Raw genomic sequence first — 26320 nt, 5'->3', positions numbered from 1 at the left:
TAATTACTGTAGTTGAGATATAGTAAACAAACAGATAAGAGAGAATGTAAAAGAAGGACAGGAAGAATACTATGATAAACAATACACAATCATCTTGGATGCAGAATGTCTCAAAAAAGGATTAGGAAATAAAAAGAAACCAGTTTTACCTGGATTCCTTGACAGGACCTTTTTAATATAGTAAACAAGAAGACAAAGATACCCTGATCTGGAAGTTTAAAAAACCCCACATCAATAACACAAAAGCTAAGCAGACACTTGGAAGAAACTGGAGAATTACCAAGAAAGTTGCCAAAATCCCCTGCCTACCCATAACTCAGTCTTAACTAAGAAGGTATTCATCCCACAGGCAGGTAGGCTGATTTGTTTTTCTGACCTCTTTCACCTGGCAAAACACTCAACCTACAGTATGAGCAGAGCTGTTTAGAATTTTATGTATTACTGCCCACAAATCTGTTAGTGTAACAAGATAATGATAAAATAGGAGTTATTCCTAAAGTACTAAAAGCTGAAGAGCAGCAACAAGGATGGGCTTATCATCCTTTCATTCTAAGTTCACATTTTTTGTCTTATAGAGAAAAAAAGGCATCCTCTTCATTCATGGCAAAGTACTGAAGAAACTCATCAACTTCAAGATTTCTGCAATGGATTCACAAATCCCTTTTGCCCATTCTTAATTTTACACTTTATTTTTCAACTCTATTTTGTTTACACAGCTGAAAAGCTGCCGCCGTCACAGGATTCAATCCTCAACCATAAGACAGTAAATGATGTGGAAGAACATGTAAGAGGACTTGGGATCTTTATGGTTTAAGGACTTATTTATTACAAAATTGTGATCCCAGTACTTAATGTTGTCCTCCAACAGATATGAGAGCAGTTGCTTTTCCTTTAAGGACGAAGGAGTAGTGCACTTATGCTTCCCTTTTAATTCACAAATCAAAGTAAGATTATGTTGTTTTCCCATTTTCAAAGTGTTATTCCAGGCAAGAAATTCTCCAAAACTACTTTCCACTACAGCTTTGTTGCAAGCACTACACAAGCAGTGCCCAGGAAACAACACTTTGTAAGAACTTAACAAACTGTCTATTAGGTAATCAACATCAGTACTGTTGTGCACTTCAAAAGTGAATAAAATTGCTATTTTATTAGGGAAATAAATAAACATTTACCAACTTCATTCAGTTGTGTGTCCTCTGGGGACTGACTAATATACAAACTCAGTAAATTTGAGCATTTTCTTTGGCTTTTGCTTCCACTTGCTAATGCTGAGGGTTTTTTTAGGTTCAGGTTCACAATGCAAATGCTTCACATCCAAGTGCAGTGGGAGTTTTTTGTTGTTTTTTAATCACATATGCACTTCCACTAAAAGACAATTTTCTAATTCTGTCAACTTCTTCATCACAGAATAGGACTGGCCCATTAATTATTTAAGGCTGCTTTTTACTTAATAGCTGTTTAAAGAGATGGATGGTCAAAAATGGTCAAAATTATTTCCCAGAAACTCAAATTATCTAGTGCTTGTTTTCATTCCCATTTCCATGCTTAAGCAAACAGAGAGAGATGTTTATGCTTAGCATCTGGATACTATCACTATGCAAGCAAAGCAATCCAACAGATTATTCCAGTACTCCTAGGGTCTGCAAATGTCATTATTAATCACAAATGCTACTCTTTCAGGTTCACAGCCTCGTCACATAGCCCATAAAGCTCAGACCAAGGATTTTAAAATACATGCTTTCTGTCAATCTGAAAGTAAAGTACTGACTCCCTCTTCTGAATGCTCATAAAGAACATCTGTGCAGTCTCTCTAAACGAGAGCATAATCTTGCCCTTCCAAAATGCTGGTGATTTAACTCAGCTCCTCGATCAACATTTGACAGAAACACCAATAAATCACCAAAAGGATTGAGTATTTGGAGTACAAACCCCAAAAATACAGGTAATTGAGCCAGAGGGATCAACCACCACCCCCAAAAAAGCTGTTTAGCATATCCATTTCAATGCCTTTAAAACAACCTACAAACTGAGTCTGGTAGTTAACTGCTGCTGTGCAGACAACAGGATACACAGACTGGCCAGGAGCTCTCTCATCCCTGGAAAGAACTGCAGACCTGGAAGCACTTCATACCTTCAACATGAGTCAGAAGCAGTTGTTAACCTACCCTACAGTACTTAACCAAGTCAGCATTCAGGTATTTCAAATGAAAGGAGAAAGAAGGGGAAAAAAGGGCGGGAGGAAAAAACTACTGTGAATAACACAACACCTAGGAATGCAACACTTTCCCACTTATGTAAGAAGAATCAAAGCATTAAACCATTAAACTGACTTTATCAAAGGAAAAAGTCAACCACAGTGGCTAATAACAGCATATACAGTAAGTAACTACTAACAGAAGTGGTTGAAAAATATTAAAAAGTTAAAACAAAAACCAATTTGATTACCAACTTCTCACTTCCAGGTTTCAGCCACCTCAGTCAGGAAAAAACCCCACCTTTAAATCTCTACATGCTGTGACATTACACCCATCTATTTAGCCTGTGTCTACCAGGGAAATTATAATCCCTTTCATTACCAAGCTTCTTTTCAACTGATTCAGAAATCCAAATCATTACACGCTAAGGGTTTTGCTCTCACCTGGAAAATGTGTTTCCACCCTCACATATCTACTTACGTTCTTATAAGTAAGTAGAGCAAGGACATGAAGGATTTTGTTTGTGGTCGGGGCTGTGAATAGTTTGTCATGCTGTCTGAAAAGAAAGGTAGCAAGAAAGGAAAGCCAACCCCGCAGAGATTTACAAATGCAAAAAACTTAATATAAATAGACCTTTTGCACTAAACAAGACCACACACACAAAGTATTCATATGTGGAAGAGCTGGCAAGCCTGTGGAATGAGTTTGCAATTTCTAGTATATTCACAAATTGAGTCAGGACTGATTGCTGGTAAAAACTAACTGCAAAAAGAATATTTGTTTGGCTTTTCTGAATTGACTGAGGAAAAGACCATTTTATTGCATTTCTGCCATGCGAGATTGGAAAGCCTTTTTTAACTGGAAATTTACTAGCCTGAAAAGTGAACGTGGAATGCACCAAACAACGTTGTCACATCAACAAAGACAGATACAGCTAACCAAAGGAGCACACAAAAACTTCATGAAAAGTGATATTTACACTCAACTATTTATTTATACTGTTTATACTTTAACCATTCTGAGTAAGGAATCTCATCTACCTTCCTTCACTTATGGCACAAAACTAACATTAAACTCTTCCAACAAAACCCAAGGAGAGCCAAGGAGATTTAAAAAGGAGTGGGAGGAAGGTGTTGCAAATGCTGGTTTAGGGTCACTTAAAGATTCACCGGCCTGGGGCCGGGCTGGGGGAGGTGGGAGGGGGATGCACCACCACAGGGACAAGGAGTGTGAGAACGTGGGGAAAACGACAATCCACTTCTTTCTCCAGGTATGGGACTGACCTTTTGGTAATTTCGAGACTGCACTGGAGTTTTCTGTTTATTTAATATTCTTTTTAAATCAGCGCCATTATCTTCTCTGGAAAACTTGTGACAAATAGCACTGAAGTTAACACAACAGTGCTTCGGTGTGTACTGCCTACCTAAAATACATATGATACTCAGACCTGAGAACACTAATTGGAGAGATACCCGAAAAAAGTATATTCTTCAACTGTAAAAATGCCTTTCTTTTAAGGAATCAGAAGCTGAACAAAATATCAGCCTGCTTTGGTATTTTTATAAGAAATAATTCCTTTAAATTATTTTGACTAGAGCGATGGCAGTCAGCACTGACAACTTAGTCAAGAACTCAGTCATATTTCTTCAGCACTCTCATGGCTGATAAGTGCTTTCACATTTACAAAGAACAGGCAAATAGGGTGACACTGGGAGAACCAAGACCACTGATACCATTTTGATCTTACTCCAGCCTAACACCACAGAGATATGATACAGATATAATGGAGTGTCAAAACATAAAATCAGAGCATTTTTCTAATAAATAGCAACAGGTCAACTCTCTGCCAGGTCTTGTAATTTTATTTTTCACTGCAGTGAAAAAGAAAAAAGCAGTCTAAAATTTCAGTGCCTCAATAGCCTTTTCTTTATTACTTAAAACCATGTCATTTTAAACCAGCAAATATCATAAACCACACTATAGGACTCACAAAGGAACACAACTTCTATCTGGAAATAGTAATACAAAAAATAATTCAAGAAGTCAGTTATCCAGTTTGCAAAAAATTAACCCTGAGCAGTTTTTAACTCATGTGAACTACAGCCACAATTATTCTTCATAGTATTTTTCTCTTCTGGTTAATATTCATCAGTCATTTTCACTGTTACAGAGCAAGTGTTTACACACAAAAGAAAGTACACAACTCCACCTCAAAATAAATTGAGTAACCAGGGTGTAATAATTAGAATGAACATACCATAACTTAATTGCAACAGAACTTGGGTTTAAAGTGTTCAACAGTGTCTCATAAGTCAGTAGAATTAATTTCATGACATGGTATTTGAGAAATGGCCTCTTTTGCTACTCAATTAATAAACATAATCACATGTTTTTAGTAAGTGCCAAAAGAAGTAAATGACTTTCTGACAAACTGAAAGGTCCAATCTTTCATACACTAGCTAACAAAAATAACCTCATATTACCTTAGTACTAGGCAAAGAATTGAATTTTTTCACAGCACCAATCCTCAAGAAATTAAATCCCTCAAATCTTTTACTTAAAATGCAAACACAGCTTTCAACTACATGGCTTCCTAGTTAGAGCAGACTAAGTGACTCAAAACTACAAAGTTGGTATGCACTGTAGGTGACTGCAGCTGGGTAGTTTGCATAGTTTTAAACTACTGGTTTAAAGCCACCTGCAGTCAAGTCTTACCCGGAAGCAGCACAAGGTAATGACCTTTCTGACCTACAAAATTATGTGTAGAAGGATTTTATACTCAGCCAGATGATATGAAATTGTCACCCTTACTGCTGCCCAGCTGGCTCACTCTGGCCTTTAAAAACCAAGGCCATTTTTCTCCTTCAACCGACATTCATGTCTCTTGAGCAATCCTATTAAAAACCCCCAGAGGATGGTCAAGTACAGATCATGCATGGAAAGATGTGAAATCACAGAAACTAGCTTTAAACCAGTTCCTGCTGTGCCCCAAACTGGGTGTCACAACATCCTCTAATTCTAGCTGTGTATCTAGGTGTCACCTCCACCAAGTCCTCTATTGCTTGACATCACAACTGCTCTCTACTAAGTGTTAAGAATAGGCCACTCCTTGTTTACACAATTATATAATAAATGCTTTAGTTATGTATTATAAGAAAAGAACACATTTAAGCCCAGCTTACTCAAAGCTGCATGTCAGAAACACTTGCATAACGCTGTCATCAGCTGGTGTGCAGTCAGCCAGAGCACAGCCTCAAAAACCTTCTCCCAGCCTAGCCCCTTCAGCTCCAGAGCACCAGGCCTCTCTTCCCCTCAGTCCATGTCCTCCTGCCTGTTCTTTGTCCTTCCTTGGGTGGATGAAGTGCTGGCATGGTGAGCAGAGCAGAGATCTGGTGTGACTCAAACCACTGCCAGGTTCACCTCACATGAGCTGCACTGTGATGGCAGCTGTCAAACCCAGCCTTCCCACCATCAACCCCCATCCTCCCTTATGTCAGGTTTAGGTGGCTGCACACCTGCCAGTGAACTAATAGGAAACTAATCCCAAGCCCCATCTTCCCTTCAAGGAGATTCACAGAAAGCTAAACCAGCTCATCCAGAGGCCGCTTGGTGGCCAGACCTAGCACAGCCAAAGACCCGAGAGCCACTCAAGTGATAGAAATGCCCTGCTCTGTGGCAGCAGTAATTTAAATCAGCTTAATAGCATAGGCAGATTGCAAATGAAGCTCCAAATCAGAGCACACACTTCTGGGAGCAGCACTACAAAGACATCTTTCTGTGACAATGATAAGCTATGACAGACGGGATTCCATCAGCACCTGAAAACACAAGGTATGCCCTAATTGACTCAGCTAAGAGAACTGAGGTTGTTTTTTTGGAAGCTTCTTATTACACATTCAACAGGATCTGTGTTACAAAAAGAAGAGCAGAGATTTCACCAAAATAGTTGCTGTCACTCAGTCACATACCTGAGAGGTGAGATGACCTGGAGGATTAAATGACTGGACAGAGATCACAAAGGCTCAAGAGCAAGAAGCAACACTACAGCAGTGCTGCAGATCTCTTTGCATGTCAATCCAGAAACAGCCTATCTTTACATGTAAGAGGCATGGATAAATTCCTTTAAACTCACTTGTACTAACAAGAGCATATGAAGAAAGAGAAAGAGGAAAACCATAGTGGTAAGCATTAAACTCTCCCAAACATCCAACATGAGGTCACAGGTTCTTCAAGAGCTTGGCTCAAAACCTCTCCTTCCTCCAAAAGGGCTGGTTAAAGACTCTCTCCTTCCCAAGAGTCCTGCTGTCCACTGGCACAGCAGCCACTCCACAACTATCATTTAATGTAATATCTCAGCTCTTCAGTAATGAAATAGTTCCATAAAAGTGTCAGCTCACAACCAGGAGTGAGACAAATGGTCAAAAAAAGCCAAGCAAATGACAGGAATGATCACACTACGGATAGGGAACAGAAATCATTATTAAGCACTATATAAATCCATCAGGCAGCTGTCACATGGATGCTCTGAGCAATGTAGAACTGGAACAGAAAAAGAAGGCTGACAAAGGATAAAAAGAAGATATGGAATGATAGCTTCACAGAAGGTGGCTACAACTGGACTTTTCCGACTAGAAAAGGAATAGTTGAAATAGAGTGTAAAAACCCTGTGTGGAATGAAGAAAGTAAAATGGGAGGAATTTTTATTCACATTATTTTCATACAAGAGCTAGAATATATGAAATACAACAAGCTATTCCAAAAAACAAAGGACAGCAGCTGTTTTCACACAACTTATAGATTCCTTACCACAAAGCAAGATAAATGCTAAAAGCATAGAGGCTGAATACATCATTAGGCACAATCTTGGTTACATAGTCCACTTACAGTATAAAATACCATCACTCTGTCACTGTGGCAATGACAGACAGTACTCAGAGGAAGTCACTCACCTTGCCCAAAATGCCTCTCCCCAAGTGCCCACCATCAGAGACTGGATACTGGACAGGTGGACCTTTCACCTCATCATGTGTAGATTTCTTACCCCCACCCTTGGGATTTTTAAATTTTTATTTATTATTCTAAGTAGACCCTAAATAAGAGCAAGACACTTTCCTTGTTTAAAGGCACACTGTATATCTCACTACCACACTAATCAAACAGGACTGTGATTCTCAGGCAAAAGGAACTAATTGGGACTTCCGGGGTCATTGTGTTCTGGGTGTTTTCAATTTCACATGAATCAGTTCAGGTCCAATTAGAAAATTTATATCTATTGTACAATATGGCACCTGAAAAGACAGATAGGCAAGTGATCTGTGAACCCACAGTGCCGTGGAAGGAGATTTCTATATAAAAAAGAAAACATTTGAGAAGGAAGTGATGAAAGCAGGAAAATAATTTCACTTCTAATTTCACTCATTTTCCATGTAATTTGTCAATATATTTTAACAGCTTGATGGGAAATAAGAAAGCTACTGCTAAGTTTCTTATACTGCTATGTTTCTTATATGCACACCTACCTGCACCAGTGTCTCTTGCATATCTTGCACATATGCAAATTGTATTACATTCAAGGTAAAATATGACTGAAGGGTCTTTTGCTGTTCTGGCAGCAAAGAGCTAATTTGAGTTTAATTACTTTAAAGTATTTTAAAATGTTTTCAAAGACCTCTCAGTTTCTTCCACAATATGATTACAAACAATAGATATGCTGGTTAAAATTTTCGTATATTTCTCAGTAAGTATATTTAATAGAAAAAAAATATAAAACAAATAATATCTTCTACTTTATTGTATCAAATTTCTGAATCAGATACACTCCCAAAAACAGACTATAACTATTTTATCAGGGGAAGGGGAAAAGATTAACTTAGAAATATTTACTCTTGCATGTTAATTTGTGACACTAACTACTTTGCATGCAAAATTCTAACTATTCTAATAAATTATTTGAACTCATAATTCTAATAAAGGATTTGAACTCATAAAACATCCAGTGTTTTTTATGCTTAACTGTCCCTATGGTCTGAAATACCACAGTTAAATAACTTCAGGTAAGCAGATGCATATAGAGCTTTTATCCTCATATCTTTTATTTAGTAATTAAAAACCTCACACACTTGCACAGACACCATCAGAGGCAGAGCAATGCATATTTCTATCAGCAGTTGATAAGACAGCAGCATTCTTCAAAAAATTTTTTTAAAAATATTCCCTTTTTTCCCTTAAAAATTGAAAATATGCAAATTGCTAAAAATAAAATTTAAAAAAATATAAGTTTAAAGTGATTGAGTTGTGAAAACAAGCTGAACTTGTTCTTTATCGAACTGTAGGAGTTGCAGATGAAAGGAGGTGCTATATAAGGAATAGCTAGACTTCAACAGAGAACGCGCTGCCAAAACATTTTGGCCTAGATTCTGACAGGCACGCACCCAAGTTGAAGGGTCATGGAAAGCAGCGGTGTAAAGAAACAATCTACAGAGAGCAGAAAACATTACACTGCGGATTAGGGCTGGGCTGGGGAAGGGGGCAGGGGAGGAGGGCAGAGAGAGAAGTTGCTTGTTTGCTCGGGGCTTTTTTCATTTGAAATCTGGGGAGAAAAACAAAAGATACAATGTCTCGATTATGTGCGAAGGGGGCGGAGAAGATATACAAGCGCAATTTCTAAGACAGCAACAAATGATAAAATGTATCCTGTTCTTTTTCCTAAGTTTCTGCAGCTCCTTCTCTTTGCTTTCACGGAGTATGTTAGAAGGAAGAACAGACGGCAAACTATCACACACAGTTCCCGAAGAAGGCCAACTTTCAAAAAATTCATGCTCTGTAATTTGATTAGACCCTTAATAAACATGTCAAAGTTTTTATGAAGAATTCTGGATCTTGCTATCGTTCATGCTCAGAAGTAGCACAGAGCTCCATAAAAAGAAAATAAAAATCTAATTACAATGAGATAGAGATTTGTGAAAGATCCAGACTGACTTAATACCTTCATTAATGACAAAGGAAAATTAACAGTTTTCAATTCCTGCAATTCAGAGGAGAAGAATATTAATAAAAAGAGAGCTGAGAATTAGCTATGTTTAGTTTAACTTGGAAAAGCACAGGCTTTCCAAGCCGTGCTGAGCATCCTCACCTCACATATTCCAGTGAGGATGGTGGAAGGCAATCAAAGAAAGATGATTGCAAAACAGTACTCATGTCAAGCAATGGAGATGCCTAGGTATAAAACAGATGCTCCAGTGTGCACCAAACAGAGAAACTTCTCATTGTAGGCTACAGAAAGGCTCTCACTGGGACAAGTGAGCTCAAACTTTTGTGTGTGCATCCACTAACACCAAAATAAAGAAGTTTCATCAGCAGAATCACAAACACACACGCACACTCCTGGGACTGGCTTAGAGTAAGCAATGAAACAAAGTTTGTGGCAGTTATTAAATTCAGTAGGGCATAGCTCTACTTGTGCATATCAAATGTATTTAATAAGAGTGCAAGAACCATACCTTAAGCCAAGCCCAATGACAGAACAAGCTACTAGCAACTGTATTCCACTAAGCCTTCCAAAAGGTGTGGGATTCTGCAATTAAAAAACCTCTGACTGGTGCAACACATCAGTATTCTTGATCCTTGGCAATAGAAACTAAAGTCTCTAGCTGCTGACATGCTATACACACCAAAAAAAAAAAATTAATCTTGTGTTTCCTAGATACAATTGTTCCACTCCTTGACAAGCTTCACCTACTGTGGTCAGAAGGATATTGAACATTCTTTTCCACTCACCTAACACATACCCCACAGTACCAACCTGACTGCCTGTACTTGCAATTCAAAATGGGCTGCATGCCACGTTTCCAGCATGAAATGCCACAGACCATAGAAGTTACCAGAACTTCCTACTCTCCTTACACCAGTGAACAAGCTTATGAAAAATCTTTACGTAAGTGTTACCTTTGATGTTAACATTAGTCTGATGAGTTTGGAGTAAAGCAAAAATCACTGGTCTAACTTAACTATGGTTTTGAATGAAAAGACATTACGCATGGGAATATTTTATTTTAGCTGTTCCTACAACATACCAGCTGTGTAGATGGTACATTTCCCTTCCCCCGGTAAAGGGCTCGTAGATGCTTACGTAATTTTACAATTCTGATACAGGGGCATTAAATTATACACACCAAAGTCAGACACAAGGATGGATGTAATCTGGTCAGACCAGCACTCCTTCAGCATATTTCTTAATCGATGACATTTCAAACGTCTCAATTAAAAACTAATTTATAGGAGGACCAGGAGGAAAAGAAGAAAAGTCCCCGACTACACATCAGTCCTTTAAAGTCTCAAGAGTGTAGATACTTTTATTAATAGCAGGTTTCAAATCAGTATCGTATGATAAAGATCTCAAATGCCTGCCCAACCGATGCCCCCGATGCAATTGCAAGTACTATTCAAAGGGGGGGGGAGGGAAGAAAGAAGAAGGAGAGCCTCAAGTCTATTTCAGCCAGTCAGTTAGTCCTTGGTGTAATACTTCACGCCGCAAACAATAAGAGCACGTTCACAATAAAGCCTCACTCAAGCAAACGAAGGGTGCTTCATAAACTACAGCGGAGCAGGTGGGGAGGACGGTCCAGCACACGAGTCCCCAGTGCCCCTCGCACCACCCCGGCACAGCACGGGAGATGCTGCCCCCTCCTCCAGGAGCGGCGGCTCCAGCGCCAGGCTCTCTGCCCCGAGGCTCCGCCGGGACCAACAACTCAGCGCCGCGCCGGCCGCAGCTCCCACCGCCCGGCCCCGCGGGCTTTCATTCCGCAAAACCCCGGGCGTTGGGCGGCCAGGGAGGAAGGGGCGAGAAATTCGCGGCTTTCACACAAAACACACGCGGACCCTGTCGGAGCTTTCCCTCCCGTTCCTCACCCGCCACTCTTTATTTAATGTTGGGAGGGGGATCCCGGTGCCCGCGGCAGCTCGTGTCTCCCCGCCCCACGCCGCGGGGCGAGGGGAGCGGCCGGGCTACGCTCTCCGCGCCAGGCAGGGAAACGCCGGGGAAAGTTTGAGCGGGGGAAGGGGCGACAACAGCTCCAAGCCCGCCGGCACCTGGGAGGCTGGCCGGGGGAGAGAAGGAGGAGGAGGTGAGGAAGGGGTGTTTGTAAGGTGCCCGAAGCCCACGCTCTGCCCGCCCCTGCGAGCCCCGCGCCGGCAGCCTGCGCACACGCGTGGGTCGCCCACCGCGCCCCGCAGAGCGGAGGGGTTGGGAGTGCGGGGCAGCCCCCCTGCAGCCCCACCGCCGCTCCTCGGGCGGGAGCCGGGTCCCGGAGCGTGCGGGACCTTCCCTGCACTCTCCCCTTCCTTCCCCTCCCTTTACCGGCAGGCAGCCCGGGCACGGCGCGACCCCGCCGCGCCGCCCGCCCGTACCTGGGCGCCGAGCAAGAACTCACCTGCCGAGAGCTGGGCCTGGGCCGCCCCGAGCAGGGCGGGCGAGCGGCCGGCCAGCAGGGCGAGCGCCGCCAGCAGCGGCAGCGCGGCGGCGGCGCCGGCCCCCCTGCCCATGCCGACTTGCGGAGAAGTTTCTGAAAGAGGCCGGTGCTGCCCCGGCCCGCGGCGGCGGCGGGCGGAGCGCACCTCGACCGCCGCTCTCGCCGCGCCCCTCGCCAGGAGAGCCCCGCGCCGAGGGGCGCCCGCTGGCCCCGGGGCCGCCCGCTGGGGCAGCCGTCTGCGGCGCGACGAGCGCGGCGGTGGCACCGATTCCCCTCGTACTCCGGAGTTACTTTGCTGCCGGGCGAGTGGGGCGGGAGGGAGGAGCCGAGTGCGCACGTCCAACCCCCGCTCCCCGGCACTTGGCACGGGAATGTGGGACTCCGGCCCGCAGCCCGGCGCGGGCGCAGCGGCGCCCGGCAGCGCCTCCTGCTGCAGGCGCGGCGGCAGCACCGGCTCGGAGCGGCGCTGCCCGGATCGCCTCCGCTCCGCTCGGATCGGCTTCCCCCGGCGCGGCTTCCCCTAGCACACTTCGGCTCGGCTCGGCTCTTCTCCGCCCGCTCCGGCACGGCGCAGCCCGGCTCAGTGCGGCTCCGCTCGGCTCGGCTCGGCACGGGAGCAGCTACAGGCGGTTGTGCGAGCCCCCCGCTCTCAAGCTCCCGCCTGAGGGAAACCTGCTGCTTCTGGAGGAGAAGGAGGAGAGGGGCGGAAGGGAGAGGGCGCCGGCTGAGCCGGCGGGGCGGGAGGTCGGGGCAGGGAGCGCGGCCGGGGGCGGAGGGTCTCGGGCGCTGCTTTCGGGGGACGGTCCCCACGCCGCCTCGGGTGGCATCTGTCGGCTCATCCCGCTCTTGGAAACGCAGTATGGACCGAGCGGCGAGCGTGGTGTTATGAGAGAGCATCAAACAGCCTGGCTGTATCCTCGAGTCAGGGTTCGTGTTTTTGCTTTCTTTGGCAACACTTGCCTGGCTCCTAACACCAGTAAAGGCTTATTGTTCTCAGTTGGAATGGTAATAAACAGTATTGCCATTATCCTATCATTTCCACGCGTGATCACTATCTGACCTTTCAGACAGGTCTGTGTGCAGCTGTGCGACTCTGACTCCCGTGGGCTGTGACAAAGGATACTCTCTCCTGATCCAGACCCCAGGTATGCCCTAGAATAAAGGCCTTGTTCTCTGTTTCTAAAAGCACTGCAGGTCCTTATGCTTCCAGAGCTTAGAACTCCAAAAAGCATTTGGAATAACAGAAAAAGTCACCAGTGCTGGAATTTATCTTTAAATAAACCTAATCTCCTCAAATTATTTTAACTTATATTTTTATTAGATTTTCTTTTTCGCATGGCAACTTGTAATTAGAGATGTTGTATAATGATTACAACTGAAACTGAAACCGCTGGAAACACGCAGGTTTTATTGCAAATTCGAAATTCAATCCAGGTTCATCAAGGGTTTGCTGTGATTCAAAATCCCTTCCAGCCATTGTCTGGCAATTGATAGGTTTACCTTTAAGCCCCACAGGCCCTTCGGTTTTCACAGCAGAAAAAAAAAGTGAATCACAAAGTGTTATACAAAGTACTGTCGTTCACACACACCCAACCCTAAAAAAAGTCTACACCTGGAAAACCCTGTCCTTCCTTTGGGCGGAGTGGCTGAAAACCCACTTGCATGCTTACCCTGAACTGTAAAATTATGTGCTTCAGTGAACACTGACTCTTTGTTTGAACTTCAAGAAGAATGGGAGCTGTGTAAGATGATCTCATGACACCCAGTATTTCAGGAAGGATCGGCCATGTACCAGATAGGAAATTTTTCTGAGCAAGGTGAAAGAAAGAAAGTGTGCCAGCCCAGCTTCTGATGCCTGAGGATACATGACCATTTCTGTCACTTATGAAAAAGATGTATCCAGTCATACTGGTGTGAGGGAGAACGTGGGTATCTGATGCCTGCCTTCATGCTGGGAGCTATACAACAAACACTGCAAAAGTGGCTTCAAGCCAGATAACTCGTGAGTTGTTTGGGAGGGCAGAGGAGAGGAAGACTAATGTCTCCTTCCCTTTTACCTCCATGACATGCTTGCAGCTGTCTCCAGTGGTCAGCACTGCAGATCGCCACGTCTGGAGTGGGGAAGAGGTTGTTAGGCGATGGTGAATGTGCATTTCCAGGCTGTTGCTGATTTCATTGCTCTGAGGTGATGGATCCCACTGATGATGCACAATCATCAGGGCTACATCTAAACAGCTTACGTATGTTTCAGTAAGAGTCTCTTGGGATTTCATCTTTCCCCATTATTCCACTACTATTAAAATGCAACAAAAAGTACTTTGATAGCTACTCTTTGCTTGACTAGAGAATTCAGGCTTGAGAGGTAGGGGTGAGGTGTGCATGTGACTCCACTTTTCCCTCAGCTGCACATGCATCTGTTGAACTCTTATGTGTAGTCCACTGTATGTGTCCTTCTACCGTACTTGGCATTCTGACAAATACTTACACTCCAGGTTTGAGTTATTTTTTTATGCTATATGACATGAATGGATTTATATTTTACTCCAGCTTTTTAGTGCTCTAAATGTTTTACAGTTTTCACATTTTCAATAAAGAGCAAGCAAATCTGTATTACCTGTTGCATGTCTTTTAAAAACTGTCTGAGCTAACAAACTCTATGTTAAATGCAAGTCTAATATGATGGAGACATCCCATAGTAAAATCCTTCCCTCCAGCCTGAGGGCTATTTGGAACTTAGGGAAGGTATGGTCTTTATCTTATTAATTGCAACATCTAAATAAAGTGCCAAATAAATCTCTGTCAGTTTCAAGAAACTGGTTCTGAAACTCTACTAGATGCCTCTACCCTCTTTGCACTCCCAGTTAAAACTTTCCCTTTATAGTTTTGGGTGTTGCTAAGCCTGTCATAACATATTTTTTTAACACAGGCTATCACTTAATTATATCTATAGTGACTGACAGATGTCTAGCACAATATATCATTTCACAGCAAAATATCTTAAATTAGCAGTATTTCAGTGCTATATGATAGAATCCACATTTTCCTATGGTATTTGAACAGTATGTAAAGTCTAGATATGTTATAGGAAATTACATATTCCTTAGCAGGAAAAATATTTCCCTCTTCCTTTTTTTCTTTTTCAGGAACCTTTAACCATTATCCTAGAGCACAAGGAGATTTGGGGAGATTTAAATGAAATTTTTCAAAAAAAGATAGTCAAGTATTCTCATTATCCTGCTGCTCCCATCCAACTTTCCACCTCTCTGCACATTTGCTTCCTTTGAGAAAATCTGCTCATTTATTTTGTGAGCCTTAGCAAGATCCCAGGCCTTGAAGTTCTGGCTCTTCGAGGTTGGAGATCCTAAAGAATATTGAGAATTGTATTGATTGAGGTTTTCTTGGTGTTATACAGCAATGCCCATGGTAGGTGTTTCATTGTATTTTGACTTCTGAAAAGAATACCTCTATGAAATACACTTCAAATTTCAATTAAATATGTCATTTTGAATCCTAGTACTCAAGGAGCCTTTTTGAGAACATGCTAATTCGACAGAGAATCAGCAGCCAACACTGTTGTCTTAAGAAGAGGACTGAAGAGGAAAAGACAATGCTGAGAGCCTTACTGACCTCTTTCAACAGCCTCCCCACATGCAGCTGCTTTTGGGAAGCAAATGTGGGGCAGTCAGAGGATCTAAAAAGTATGGGGATTCACTGCTGTATATCACATGTATATCATGTGAATAACATCTTTCAATTAGGAGCATCCCACATTCACCCAGCTCCTTGTGGTACATGGATCACATACATACATGGTACCAGGATGTGCAACAGGTGAGCTGCCCAGTGGCAGGGGTATCTCTGCAACTCTTGCTCACATTCTTGTCATCAAAGATAGTGACAAGCTTTTGTGACTACAGAGATTACTGTGTGTCATTTTGTTCAGTCAAAGAGTGGGCTCAGTGAAGTCTTTTCCAACCTTAATTATTCTATTATTCTATTCTATCATTCTATAATTTCCCATCCTGAGTGTCCCATTCTCACTTGACCACCATACTTGGCAATGTTCACCTTTGAGGTTAGAAGTTTCCATCATCTATCCAGAGACGGGATATTGCTTGGGTCTGCTTGTCATTTCTGCAGTTTTGATAAAATAGCCTGTGATTTTTTAAAAAAGAGCACATTCCCTGTTATTGACCAAATATTGTCTTATTTTTTCTTTGAGCAGACAAAAGAGTTGACAACTGAAATATAGCATGGGAATAGCCTTCAAGAAGGAACGAAGCATGGCCTTGTTCTGAAACAAATTGTTTTACTGAATTCTATCCCTTCAAAATTACATTGTACTGTGCATTCCTCATGCCAGAGTCCAGCCCAGAAAGAAATTGGTCCCTGAATTTTTCTAAATATCAAAGAAAAAGTTCTGTAAAAATCTCTTTTTTAATAGGGTCTTTCAATAGTAAAACACTGCTTGGCTAAAGCAAGGGACACCAAGAGCTGGTGTTTGGAAGACAGATTATAGTTGAAACTCAGAATATCTGAGTGATTCGTCAACCAGTGATTATTAAGGCATTGAATTTCACGGAACAGCTTGGTTTTAAACAAGTTCTTTCTATGCTTTTTCTGTATGTATGTGTTTAAGCAAATGCACCTTTCCACATTGCCTATAAACCTTTTACCAGTTGACTTCTACCCCCATGCTGTTCATCACAGCTTCATGCTCATATTCCTTATTAGAAACGTAGGAGGAAACATTGTTTTTTGCCATTGGAGAAGACACCAGAAAGACTTTAGAAGTTTCTGAAGTGCATTGCACTGCTATACCGGTTGTCCAATTTTTTTAGATTATTGTATGTGTGCCTGCTGCTTGCAGTGGTTTGAAAGCAGGAAGACCTTTAAAGTCCACAATACTAAAAGTTGAGCTTGAACTCAGCTGAAGTCGTTCACTCAGGTCTTGGAACAGCTCCAAAAAGATACTCAATGTGCCCTGCACACAGATTTGTGGGAAACTGTGAAGAAAAACAAACAGATGACCTTAGAACATTTGTTGTCAATGAAGTGCAGTAGACAAAGATATCCAACAGTAGAGAATGGTTGAGTTGGATGAGGTCTTGCAGGTGTTAATCTGATGTAGTGAAAACAAGAAGCTGATAGAAAAACGAACATAAATGAAAATGTAGATAGGTTTTCTAGAGCTTATCATTTTAGCAGCAGCTTTTGGGCCTAAATAGTTGCCTGTGATCAGGAGGAAAAATCACACAATTGCTTCTGTTTCCTTATTAGGTAAACCTGCATATACTTGCAGCTTAATTGAGTAAACATGCACATTTAAAATTCAGTGCATAAAATATTTGTAAAAAGTTAGCAGATGAAAGAAGCTTAAAATCAGCATGATGCAAAATAAAGTTGCAGTTTTCCACCTTTAACCCAGGCTTAGTATGTAGTGATTGACACAAGAAACATGGAGATATTTTGTGCATAAAAAAGAAATGCAGAACTGGGTAATTTTGTCTTGAGAACCTTTAAAGAGCATGCAGTCTGTGAATTGTCAAGTGATAAGCCTTGAAACACTTAAAAATAATTTTGGGGGTGCTGGTGGATGAGGCTGTCCATAGCCCAGAAACATGCACTCACAGCCTAGAAAGCCAGTCGTGTCATGGGCTGCATGCAAAGCAGTGCAGCCAGCAGGGCAAGGAAGGGGACTCTGCCCCTCTGCTCCTCCCTGGAGAGAGCCCACCTGCAGTGCTGCATCCAGCTCTGGGGTGCCAGGCACAGGAAGAACATGGACATGTTAGAGCAAGCCCAGAGAAGTGACACCAAGATGTTTAGAGGGTTGGAGAACCTCTCTTATGAGGACAGACTAAGAAAATTGGGCTTGTTCAGCCTGGAAAAGAGAAGGCTTTGAAGTGACCTAGTTGTGGCCTTCCTTTACTAGAGGACAGTATCCATGAAAGAAGAGGAGAGACTACTTACAAGAGTATGTAGGGACATGACAGACGAAACGGCTTCAAATTGTAAGAAAATAGGTTTAAATTATTTACAAGGAAGAAATTCTTTACTGTGATAGTGGTGAGGCACTGGAACAGGTTGCCCAGAGAAACTCATCCCTGAAGTGTTCAAGGCCAGGTTATTTTTCCCCAAAGTTTGAGAGATTTGGGGGTTGTAGAGGAGACATCTCAAAGGAAGAGACATATGAAATGCATTTGTAAATGTCAAACCATGGGTCTCTTTACTGACAAAAAAAAATTCAACAACTTTATTTAAATGGTGGGATTTATCTAAGGAGAGTAATGGCATACAAGTAATCCGTAGCCCCAAGGCCTCTCACAGTGCTGCTATGTCCACTTGTGCTGCATTCGGTGATCAGTTTATGAAGGGGGCTTGGAGGCAAATTAATTATTTAAAAGTACAATAAATTGAGAATTCAGTCTTCCCTCCCTTAATGGATATACCACTCTTGAGATTACCATTAGATCCTCAACAGCACATTGTTGATCTCTCGTCTGAAAGAAGACATATATGAGAAATTTTTGAAGTGAATTAAGTAAAGCTTATCAATCACAAATGACTTTTAAGTAATACAGGACTCTGTAGTGTTGAGGAGATCTGATGGAATAGGTAGTGACTTTGTTTAGCTTATCCAGGCATAAATGTCCTATACAGATTATTGTAAAACCTGTTACCAAAATGAAAAAAAGGCTTGGCTTGGAGGAGAGCAATTAGTCTCCCCGTAATAACTATTGGTTTTGTAGTGGTCTGTTCCAAATTTCTGTGAGATCCAAATTTTTCTTTCCACCTCTTCTTGTTAATTGGAAATTGATATATATGGGGGTGTTGAGAAGTCTGCCGAAATATAAAATGGTCTAAAGAAAGCAACCCTGAGCATAAACAAACATGAGTAAGTGACAATATAAAAAACATTAGCCAATGCACTGGCACATTTATCCATTATAAAGGCATTAATTCAGGTTCTTCCTGTTAACCAAGAGATGGCTACAATTTGAATAAGAAAGAGGCTGAAGGAACACAGTATATGATTCAACCTTACCCTCACAAATTTTAATGATAGCCTGGAATAAAAATTGGAATCTGCAATCAATCAGTCCATACTCAAGGGAACAGGAATATGATTAAAGATATTTTAAGTCCATGACTGTACTGATATTTATTTTTGTAATCTCACTGGCTTCCAGCTAAAAGCAAAACTAGGTCCCATCTATGTGCACTTCATATCTGTGGCTATACTGCTGATCAGTGACAGTCCACCAGAAAAGGAAAGTTTACACCTGGCAGAGGTTTTCTGATATTACCCAGAGAGAAAAGGAGATCTGGGCAGGAAAAGATGCTAAACAAAATATAGCCTTCTCTTCTTCAGCCTGTGATGTAAATTTTTCAGCTGAGGTAGGGATGTATGACCTCTCAAAGAAGGAGGAATAGATATTGAATTATTTCTCCGTCTCATATAAACCTGAGGAATTGTTAACGTTCTGAAAATATTTTTGCAGAAACAATTGCTAAAAAATCATGGTTGCCATCTTGTCTACAGTTTTAGGAAGATTTCATCCCCAGGAGAAATTAATCAAGACACATTAATACATACTCAGCAGACTCACAAGTCATAACTGATGTCTGGTAGAGTGATTGCTCATGTCACTCCACAAAAGCTTTCTCTATTAGAACAGTCTTTCATAAGTCTGCTACTAAACTTCTCTTCAAAAGTAGAAAGTCTCATCAGGTAAATCTTACAGACTCATAAAGACTTTGTCTCTGGGGTCTGACAGCTATATTCTGGTTGTTCTTAGAATATTACTATTGTACTTAGAATATTACTATCTCAGTTTTTGTGTACTTTAACTCCAAGATTTCAGTGTGGCTTTCAGATATCTACCATAAAGACCTAAGTTTCCACTTTTATGTTCCTTCATTTTAGAGCTGAAGTTTTCAATTCTCAGTTTTTTAAATAAGGTACTGAAATGGAAAAGGCTACCTACTCCAGGAATAGAACTGTATTTATCTTATCCAAAGTAGGCTACCTTCTGCCCAAAGAGTTTATCGGCAGTTGAATTACCATACTCTCTTTGCTGGATGGAAAGTGACTCACTCTGAAATACTGTATTTCAGGATGTTGAAGCTGTGTGTAAAGTTGTTCCATTCTTCTCTTTTTTTTTTCTTTTTTTTTTTTTTTTCAGTTCTAAATTTAAAACTTACATTTCCTCTATCCAGTTTTAGTTGTGTAATACCTGGAGGATTTCTTCCTTCTCTAGAATAACTTCATAGGAACAAATCAGAAAAGTTGGAGAGAAAAGCATTTTGGAAGACAATGCTACCTGAAACAGGATAGTGTGATACATTTAAATATAATTTTATCTGAGTCTGGAGACTGTTGAAAAGTAAAATCTTTGTAGATCAGAATTAGTGGGGTTTACCTGGAAGTTTGTTAGACAATTTTTTGTATCTCAAAAAAAAGGTTCATTCAGGCATTTATGTGAGAGAATTGTTTTACGTGGCACAATTGTAAATTTTAGTTTTAAAAAAGTATCTCTACTGGATTCTGAAACTCTCTTCCTTTCAATAAAGATCAAAGCAAAATTACTTTACAGTTTAGGCAGAATAATCTGGAAGATGTAAAAATGAATTTGGATTTTTTTTTTCTGTCTGTGCTGGGACGATTATTTATTATTATGGCTTTTCACTTACTCACCTGAGTTGTATTACTGTCTGTTTTATCTCGACAGTGACAGACTAGAGGACAATAGAACAGTTCAAGAGCACCTATGGCAAATGCAATGTCAACCTGCATCATCTGTGACGAATATACTGTGCATTACCATCATTTTATGTACTGTAAATAAGCCCCCATCCTTTGTTTTGCCTAACTCCTTCCAGATGCCTCTTGCCTCAAACAAACTACAGTCCTCAGGTTCTCAGAAATAGGATCTTGGCCTACAAGAAGGTAATTTCTCCAGGTTCAACAACCGGATCAAGGCATTTTACTCTTGCAGTCTGCATTATCCCTTCTTATTCTTGAGCTGCCATCTCATTTAGGCAGGGACTTTTAGGATACAAACATAAATCTTACATGTTTATAGTACTGATGGCAGTAGTAACATTGATACAAGATGGTGTTTCTGTATGAAGGCTTGGCCATTTTTCACCCTCAGCTTGGGTTTGGGTGGCCCATAATCTTCCTAACTCGAAACTGGTCCAAGAGAGCTGAGGCAATGTGTAGGATCTCAGCCTGGTTTTCTCCTCATTCTAGCCTATTCCTCCCCACTCTTGGCTGCTCGTACTCCAAAGAAGAACAGGGCTGTCTTTTAGTCTCAGACACCTCAAAGGAAGTATTATGAATGAATCTGAGCCCCCAAAAATGATTCACAGAAACTTCTAGTGGACCTGATTTTCAGATTTGCTCAGTCAGGAATATTTCAGCCTCCAGGAAATGCCATAATACCTCTTGGATCCTGTTCACAATAATATGGCATGTTTGTCTCATTTGGTGTCCCAGTGAGAGGAGGTAGCTTGTTGTTTACTCCTTTTCCAGTGCCCACCTGAGTGCCAGCACTTAATGACTGCTCTCCATGTGGCATCACTAAAACAATAGCACTAGTTATAACACCACTAAGACAAAAATATCATTATAGCATTTTCCCAGAGGAAATAATAATAGACAATGATAAAATAAAAAAAAGAAAGCTATAAATATAAATTATGTTAGTCTTGGAGAAAATGACTAGCTTATACAGTAGGAAGAAGAACACAATTATCAGAAACCCTTCAGTTCCTAGGAAGGAAGGGTCAAGATTCCCATGAACTCCATCTAACTACAGGTTTTATTTGGACAAAATATAAATTCAGAGAGAACCTGTCCTTGCACAGCTGAAATGCCCTTTCTGCTGTTTCCTTTCCCACCAGAGTAATTAGCTATGGTAACAGTTCAAAAGTGGTTCCTGGCATTTATGATTATAATTGTTAATTCCAGAGTGCTAAATATTTCATTTATTAAAGAGTAGAGTCTGCTTAAAATCTCACATGTGCCTACATTTTTGCATTTGAGGTTACAAGTAACATCTACGCATATAAAGACTGGAGAATATCTGTTCCCTCTATTTTTCAGTGCACTCAGATTATGCATTTTGTAGAGCTTCAGGGCTGGTTATCAGCTTGCTATATAATCAATGAAAGCTCTGTCCAGCAACCTCTTTCCAGAGGTTCTCCACGTGGTACTGTGAGCAGTCCCACTGAAATCAGAGCCTCATTCATCATGCCTGATGATAATAGTTTGCTAGATTGGGCCAGATCTCATAACTCTCTCCCTGCCTCCCTGCCTTCCCCTGCATCATGTCTGAGGGCATTTTCAAACTATGTGGAAAAGAAAAATACTTATTAAATCGCTCAAAATGGTGAAAATGTTGAGATCTCAAAAGTTAACTTTTAAGGCCACTAGAATGGACCATTAGTCCTCGTTTAAATGACCACAATTGTGTTCAGCTAAATTAAAGGCCTGAAGAAGCTTTCAGTCTTTATTTTTTGTAGAGTCTTAGTCTTTAACCAACACTTTGCCTCATAATAGGTTTCAATGACTAATCGACTTAATTTTGAAAATGTTTCAACCTTTAAGTTCCAAAAATTGCTCTTGCTAATATCTCTCTAAATTAGTCTTTGCTTTTGCCTACACTAATTACTGTTTTATCTGTATATTACAGATCTCAGAGAGGGTTGTCAGTAATAAAATTATTAAGAATATATTGTTAGCAAGCACTTAAGTTAAAATTATTTTACTGTAATTTTTTAATCATCATCTGTCAACGATTTGAGTCATGCCTGATTTACAATGAAATCTGCATTTCTAACACCGGGAGAAGATAGGTTATTCTATTGGCTTACACTTCCAATGAGTACTCCATCAAGTCTTTGGGATCACAAAGTGGAAGCCTACCTGTCCAGGCATAAATTATAAGCAGTCTCATTAATTTATTTCAGGTTAGCACATGGAGGTTTTTTTATAACCACTGTTGCTATAAGGCAGGTAGAGTTCCTAGCAGCATGCAGGGATTTCAGAGAGGTTTGTGATCTACTCATCCTGCTGTGTTCAAAGTTTCAAGGATTGTCTTGAAGCAAATGTTTGATGGATAGCATAGAGTGCTCCTCCATCAAGCACTGTGAGTCATCACATTGTGCATTGTGCAAGTTTATTCAACTTCCACAGACCAGCATATCCCACACAGAGACCTAAGTGTTTCTTTTTCCTCTCTCTAAGGACAAACTTTTTGGTTCTACTTTATATTCTTTACCCACAGCTTGTGAAGTGGAATTGAGTTCCAAATGTGGAGATGGTGACTTGACTTTGCCTTTTTTTTCCTTCACACAGAGAAATAAGCCTTGATTAATGATGAGTTTCTGTTCACAGTGTTCTTTCTTTAAAAGGCAAAACCTGTTCTCTCTGTGTGTGTAAGACGACAGATTGACAGCCCTGGGAGACTGAAAGCCCTCTGTTTATCCCCAGTACAGATACAGCACAACTAACAAAAATGCAACTTTCTATGAGATATCTTAGCAATGTATTTCTGCATGGCCAGGGAAACACAGGATGCTCAGGTTATGCAATCCTTTGTCTTTGCCAAAGCTACCCACCACAGCAATGGCATTTTCTGTGATCTGGAGGTCTGAGAGCATCAGAATTTCTGAATTTCAACTGTATTTCATAAACAAATGCCTCAATGTCTTTTACCCAAACACCTAAGCCTTTCAGTTGCTCTCTGTGTCCCCTCTTTGAAAGGAAAAGAAAGAGGTTATTTTCTGCATTTGTTTGTATGGGAAAAGCAATCTTGGCTGATGACACATGGGACTGATCACATTCATTTCTGTGCTTTGGTGCCTCTTTGAAATGGATGGGGATGTACCATGAGTTTTTTTATTACTCTTCTTGCATGGCTATAAAATTCAGTGAGTTCAGGAGTAGTGGGCAGAGCACCCTGAACACATGAGTGTGTTATTTGCACACTGACCATAGCAAAAGATTTTCAGAGGTGTAGATTAGGAGGTTTACAGATCATAAAATGCTTTAGTATCATTTTGGGAAGTGGTACACCAGAAATGTAGATTTTTTGTTTCTTAGTACATTCTTATTTCAAGGAAGCCAAAATTAAATCATCATTCTGGGGTAAGGGCAGTAAAAAAACATTGTCTGGGCATGTAGCTGCCCTTGGACAGCAGGAATTGATGATGGAAAGGATGATATCAAGGCTGGACTTATCTTGGGATCAAAGATAATGAGAAGTCAGGAAAAAACATGCATAGGAATGATTACCAGAGAAACTCTTCGAGACCTTTCTTTGTGCCCTATGCCTGGTGTTTAGTACTCAGGAAGTGAGTATAAAATTATGTGACTGTTGTGAATTCTGGTCAGGGATCTGCTCAGGCAGCCCAGTTGAATTATACTTTTACTTTTTTACCCCTGAAGATAAGGTTCTGTAGCAGTTTGGTGCACGGAATTCAGCAGTTGCAGAAATTACAGACATTTGGTCTTGGACATGAGGTGACATACTTCCTTGCAATATTACAGAGGTAATATATGATTAATATTGCAATTAATAGCTTGTGTTTCTCCCCAGTGCACCCAGATACTGACCTGTCTGAAACCTAATTCCAGAGATCTTCCTGCAGCTGCATTGTTCTTGATACAACTCCCCTGTGCTTTTATAACACTGTAAATAATATTTCAATGCTGCGCTATTCCCAAAGTCCCAAAATCTTATTTAATCTTCTTTTTCTTTCAGTTTTCTCACTTTCTAGAAACAACATTTGCTGCAAGGATGTGAATATTGTCATCATGTCAATGAAGGTCTACACAATGCTGAGTTCTCTGATTTCTGTATTTCCTCACTGAATTCTAGAGCATGACAGAAATCCTCTGTTCTACGAGACAAGAAGGGAACTCGTACCATGAAAGATTGAAAGAGACTAGGGGCTGTTGAAAGCCCCTTATAAAATCTTTTCATCCAGCTTCAGAATCTGTACCAGCCCAAGCATTTCCCATCTATGCCTGATAGAGAATTTTGACACTGACTTCATGTCCTGTAGGATTTTGAGAACATTAATAAACTTTCTGGGAGCGCATTTATTTAATCACAGAAAGTGCAAATTCAGGATAGTTTGGGGGTTTTTTTGGTAAATTTCCTGAGGTTTTAAGTCATAAGATAAAGGTTTTTTTAATATCTCCCTGAGAAATATGCAAGATATAAGCTGTGAATTTTCTCTCCTACCAAAAGGTTTTTTCCCCGTCCTTGCATGGTCAGTACAAATATCTTCATGCTTCATCTATGAACTTCATATCCTATCAGGAAAATCTCTTTTCCCAGTAACTGAGAAAAGTATGTGCTCTGTTTGCAATTTCATGTGCTATCATGTGATAACAAGACTGTTATTTGGAAAAACTCTGTTGATTTTCATTCTTATAATTACAGTGCTTACTTAGTTGTCTGTTTAAATGTTCTTTGGTGCCCAAGGCCATTTTTAAATAAAGTCAAACTCACTAACAAGTATTTTAATGTTTTATTTGAAGTACTTTTTACATAGGAAGTTTTTTGCTATTTGTAAACTTTTCTATCAGTTCAGTTAAAATTTCAAGCATAAATTTAGTTCAACTAGCATCATCTGAAGTGTATGTACTTCATTTTTACATTCATTTTGTCAGCTATACATCCCCCATACCATATGGTATGATACTCTCAGAGAGAAGCTAAATGTTTTCTGCACAGTAATTGTTTTCATTTCTATTAAAAGAGAAAGGCACAAATAATAAGCACAGTGAAGGCATGCAATCTTTGGCGTGTCACTAAATCCTTGATGTCTATTAAAACCCCACCTAAACTTGCAATTCCCTTGACAGAGCACGTAGGAAGGCCTTTCTCCATCTGCTGTTTTTGCTGATGAGATGCCAAATGTCTTTACAGATACTCTCATAGAAAAGGAAGGAAATGCAATTACAGGAATCGTGCTCTTAAAAGAGCCATTCGAGGAGATAAAAAAAAGGTGAAGTGATTTTATATACATGAAATCACCTCAGAGATTGGTTACAAATTTTGTTCATTCACAATATGACAGAGTGATAATAATTTTTATGTATTGGTGTTTATAAAAGATAGTGCTTGTATTGTCCATCATTCTCTGCTAATTCAGTTTTCCCCTTTAATTTTTGCTGTTTAGTACAGAATAAGAAAGTAGCTTTTATCAGGTTTAAACAAATCTAGTAGAAGTAACTGAATCTGAATATTTTAATGAGAGGACCAGTGCTTTAATGCTGTGAAAATGTTAAATCTTAAAATCACCCTGAATATTTGTCTCAGCCTGATTTGTAACGGCTTTATACTGTGGCATTGTATTTCAGATGTAGGCAAGCAAATTGTTGCAGAAGGCACAACTTGCTTTGCTTGTTTGTAAGGCACTAATACAAAATTAGAGCATTTTCTCAGAGACTGAAATGATAATTATACCTTTTTTTGGTAGCATGTCTAAACTGAAATGTCCACAACCAATCAGCTGACATATTTTGACACTTTAATTGACTTCATTTTTTTAAGGGAAGGAAACATGATAAACAGGCTTCAAGCAATTTTAGATGGGAATTTCTTTCATATTCACAACAACTTGCTTGAATTGAAC

At 40.6% G+C, this 26320-nt stretch overlaps 1 protein-coding gene and 1 long non-coding RNA gene across 12 annotated transcripts in view; one reads left to right on the top strand and one right to left on the bottom strand.

Moving 5' to 3' along the window:
* Window positions 1–11870, bottom strand: part of PTPRK (protein tyrosine phosphatase receptor type K) — a 380786-nt gene extending 368916 nt beyond the window's left edge. For all 11 annotated transcript variants that reach the window (XM_005487730.4, XM_014267528.3, XM_074537837.1 and 8 more), the window contains exon 1: window positions 11624–11870. In XM_005487730.4, the coding sequence (XP_005487787.2) occupies window positions 11624–11735 (112 nt within the window). In that variant the 5' untranslated portion in view covers window positions 11736–11870. The remainder of the gene's footprint in view (window positions 1–11623) is intronic.
* LOC113459380 (uncharacterized) lies at window positions 11192–25150 on the top strand. Its single transcript, XR_012579633.1, has 5 exons — window positions 11192–11317; window positions 12730–12807; window positions 15177–15493; window positions 20395–20612; window positions 24436–25150. It is a non-coding gene; the product is annotated as an uncharacterized LOC113459380 (long non-coding RNA).
* Window positions 25151–26320: the final 1170 nt, after the last annotated feature.

Source organism: Zonotrichia albicollis, chromosome 3, assembly GCF_047830755.1.
Source record: "Zonotrichia albicollis isolate bZonAlb1 chromosome 3, bZonAlb1.hap1, whole genome shotgun sequence".
Classification (NCBI taxonomy): Eukaryota; Metazoa; Chordata; class Aves; order Passeriformes; family Passerellidae; genus Zonotrichia; species Zonotrichia albicollis.
The sequence above is the reverse complement of the archived record's forward strand: the minus strand, read 5'-3'. Positions and strand labels throughout refer to the sequence as shown.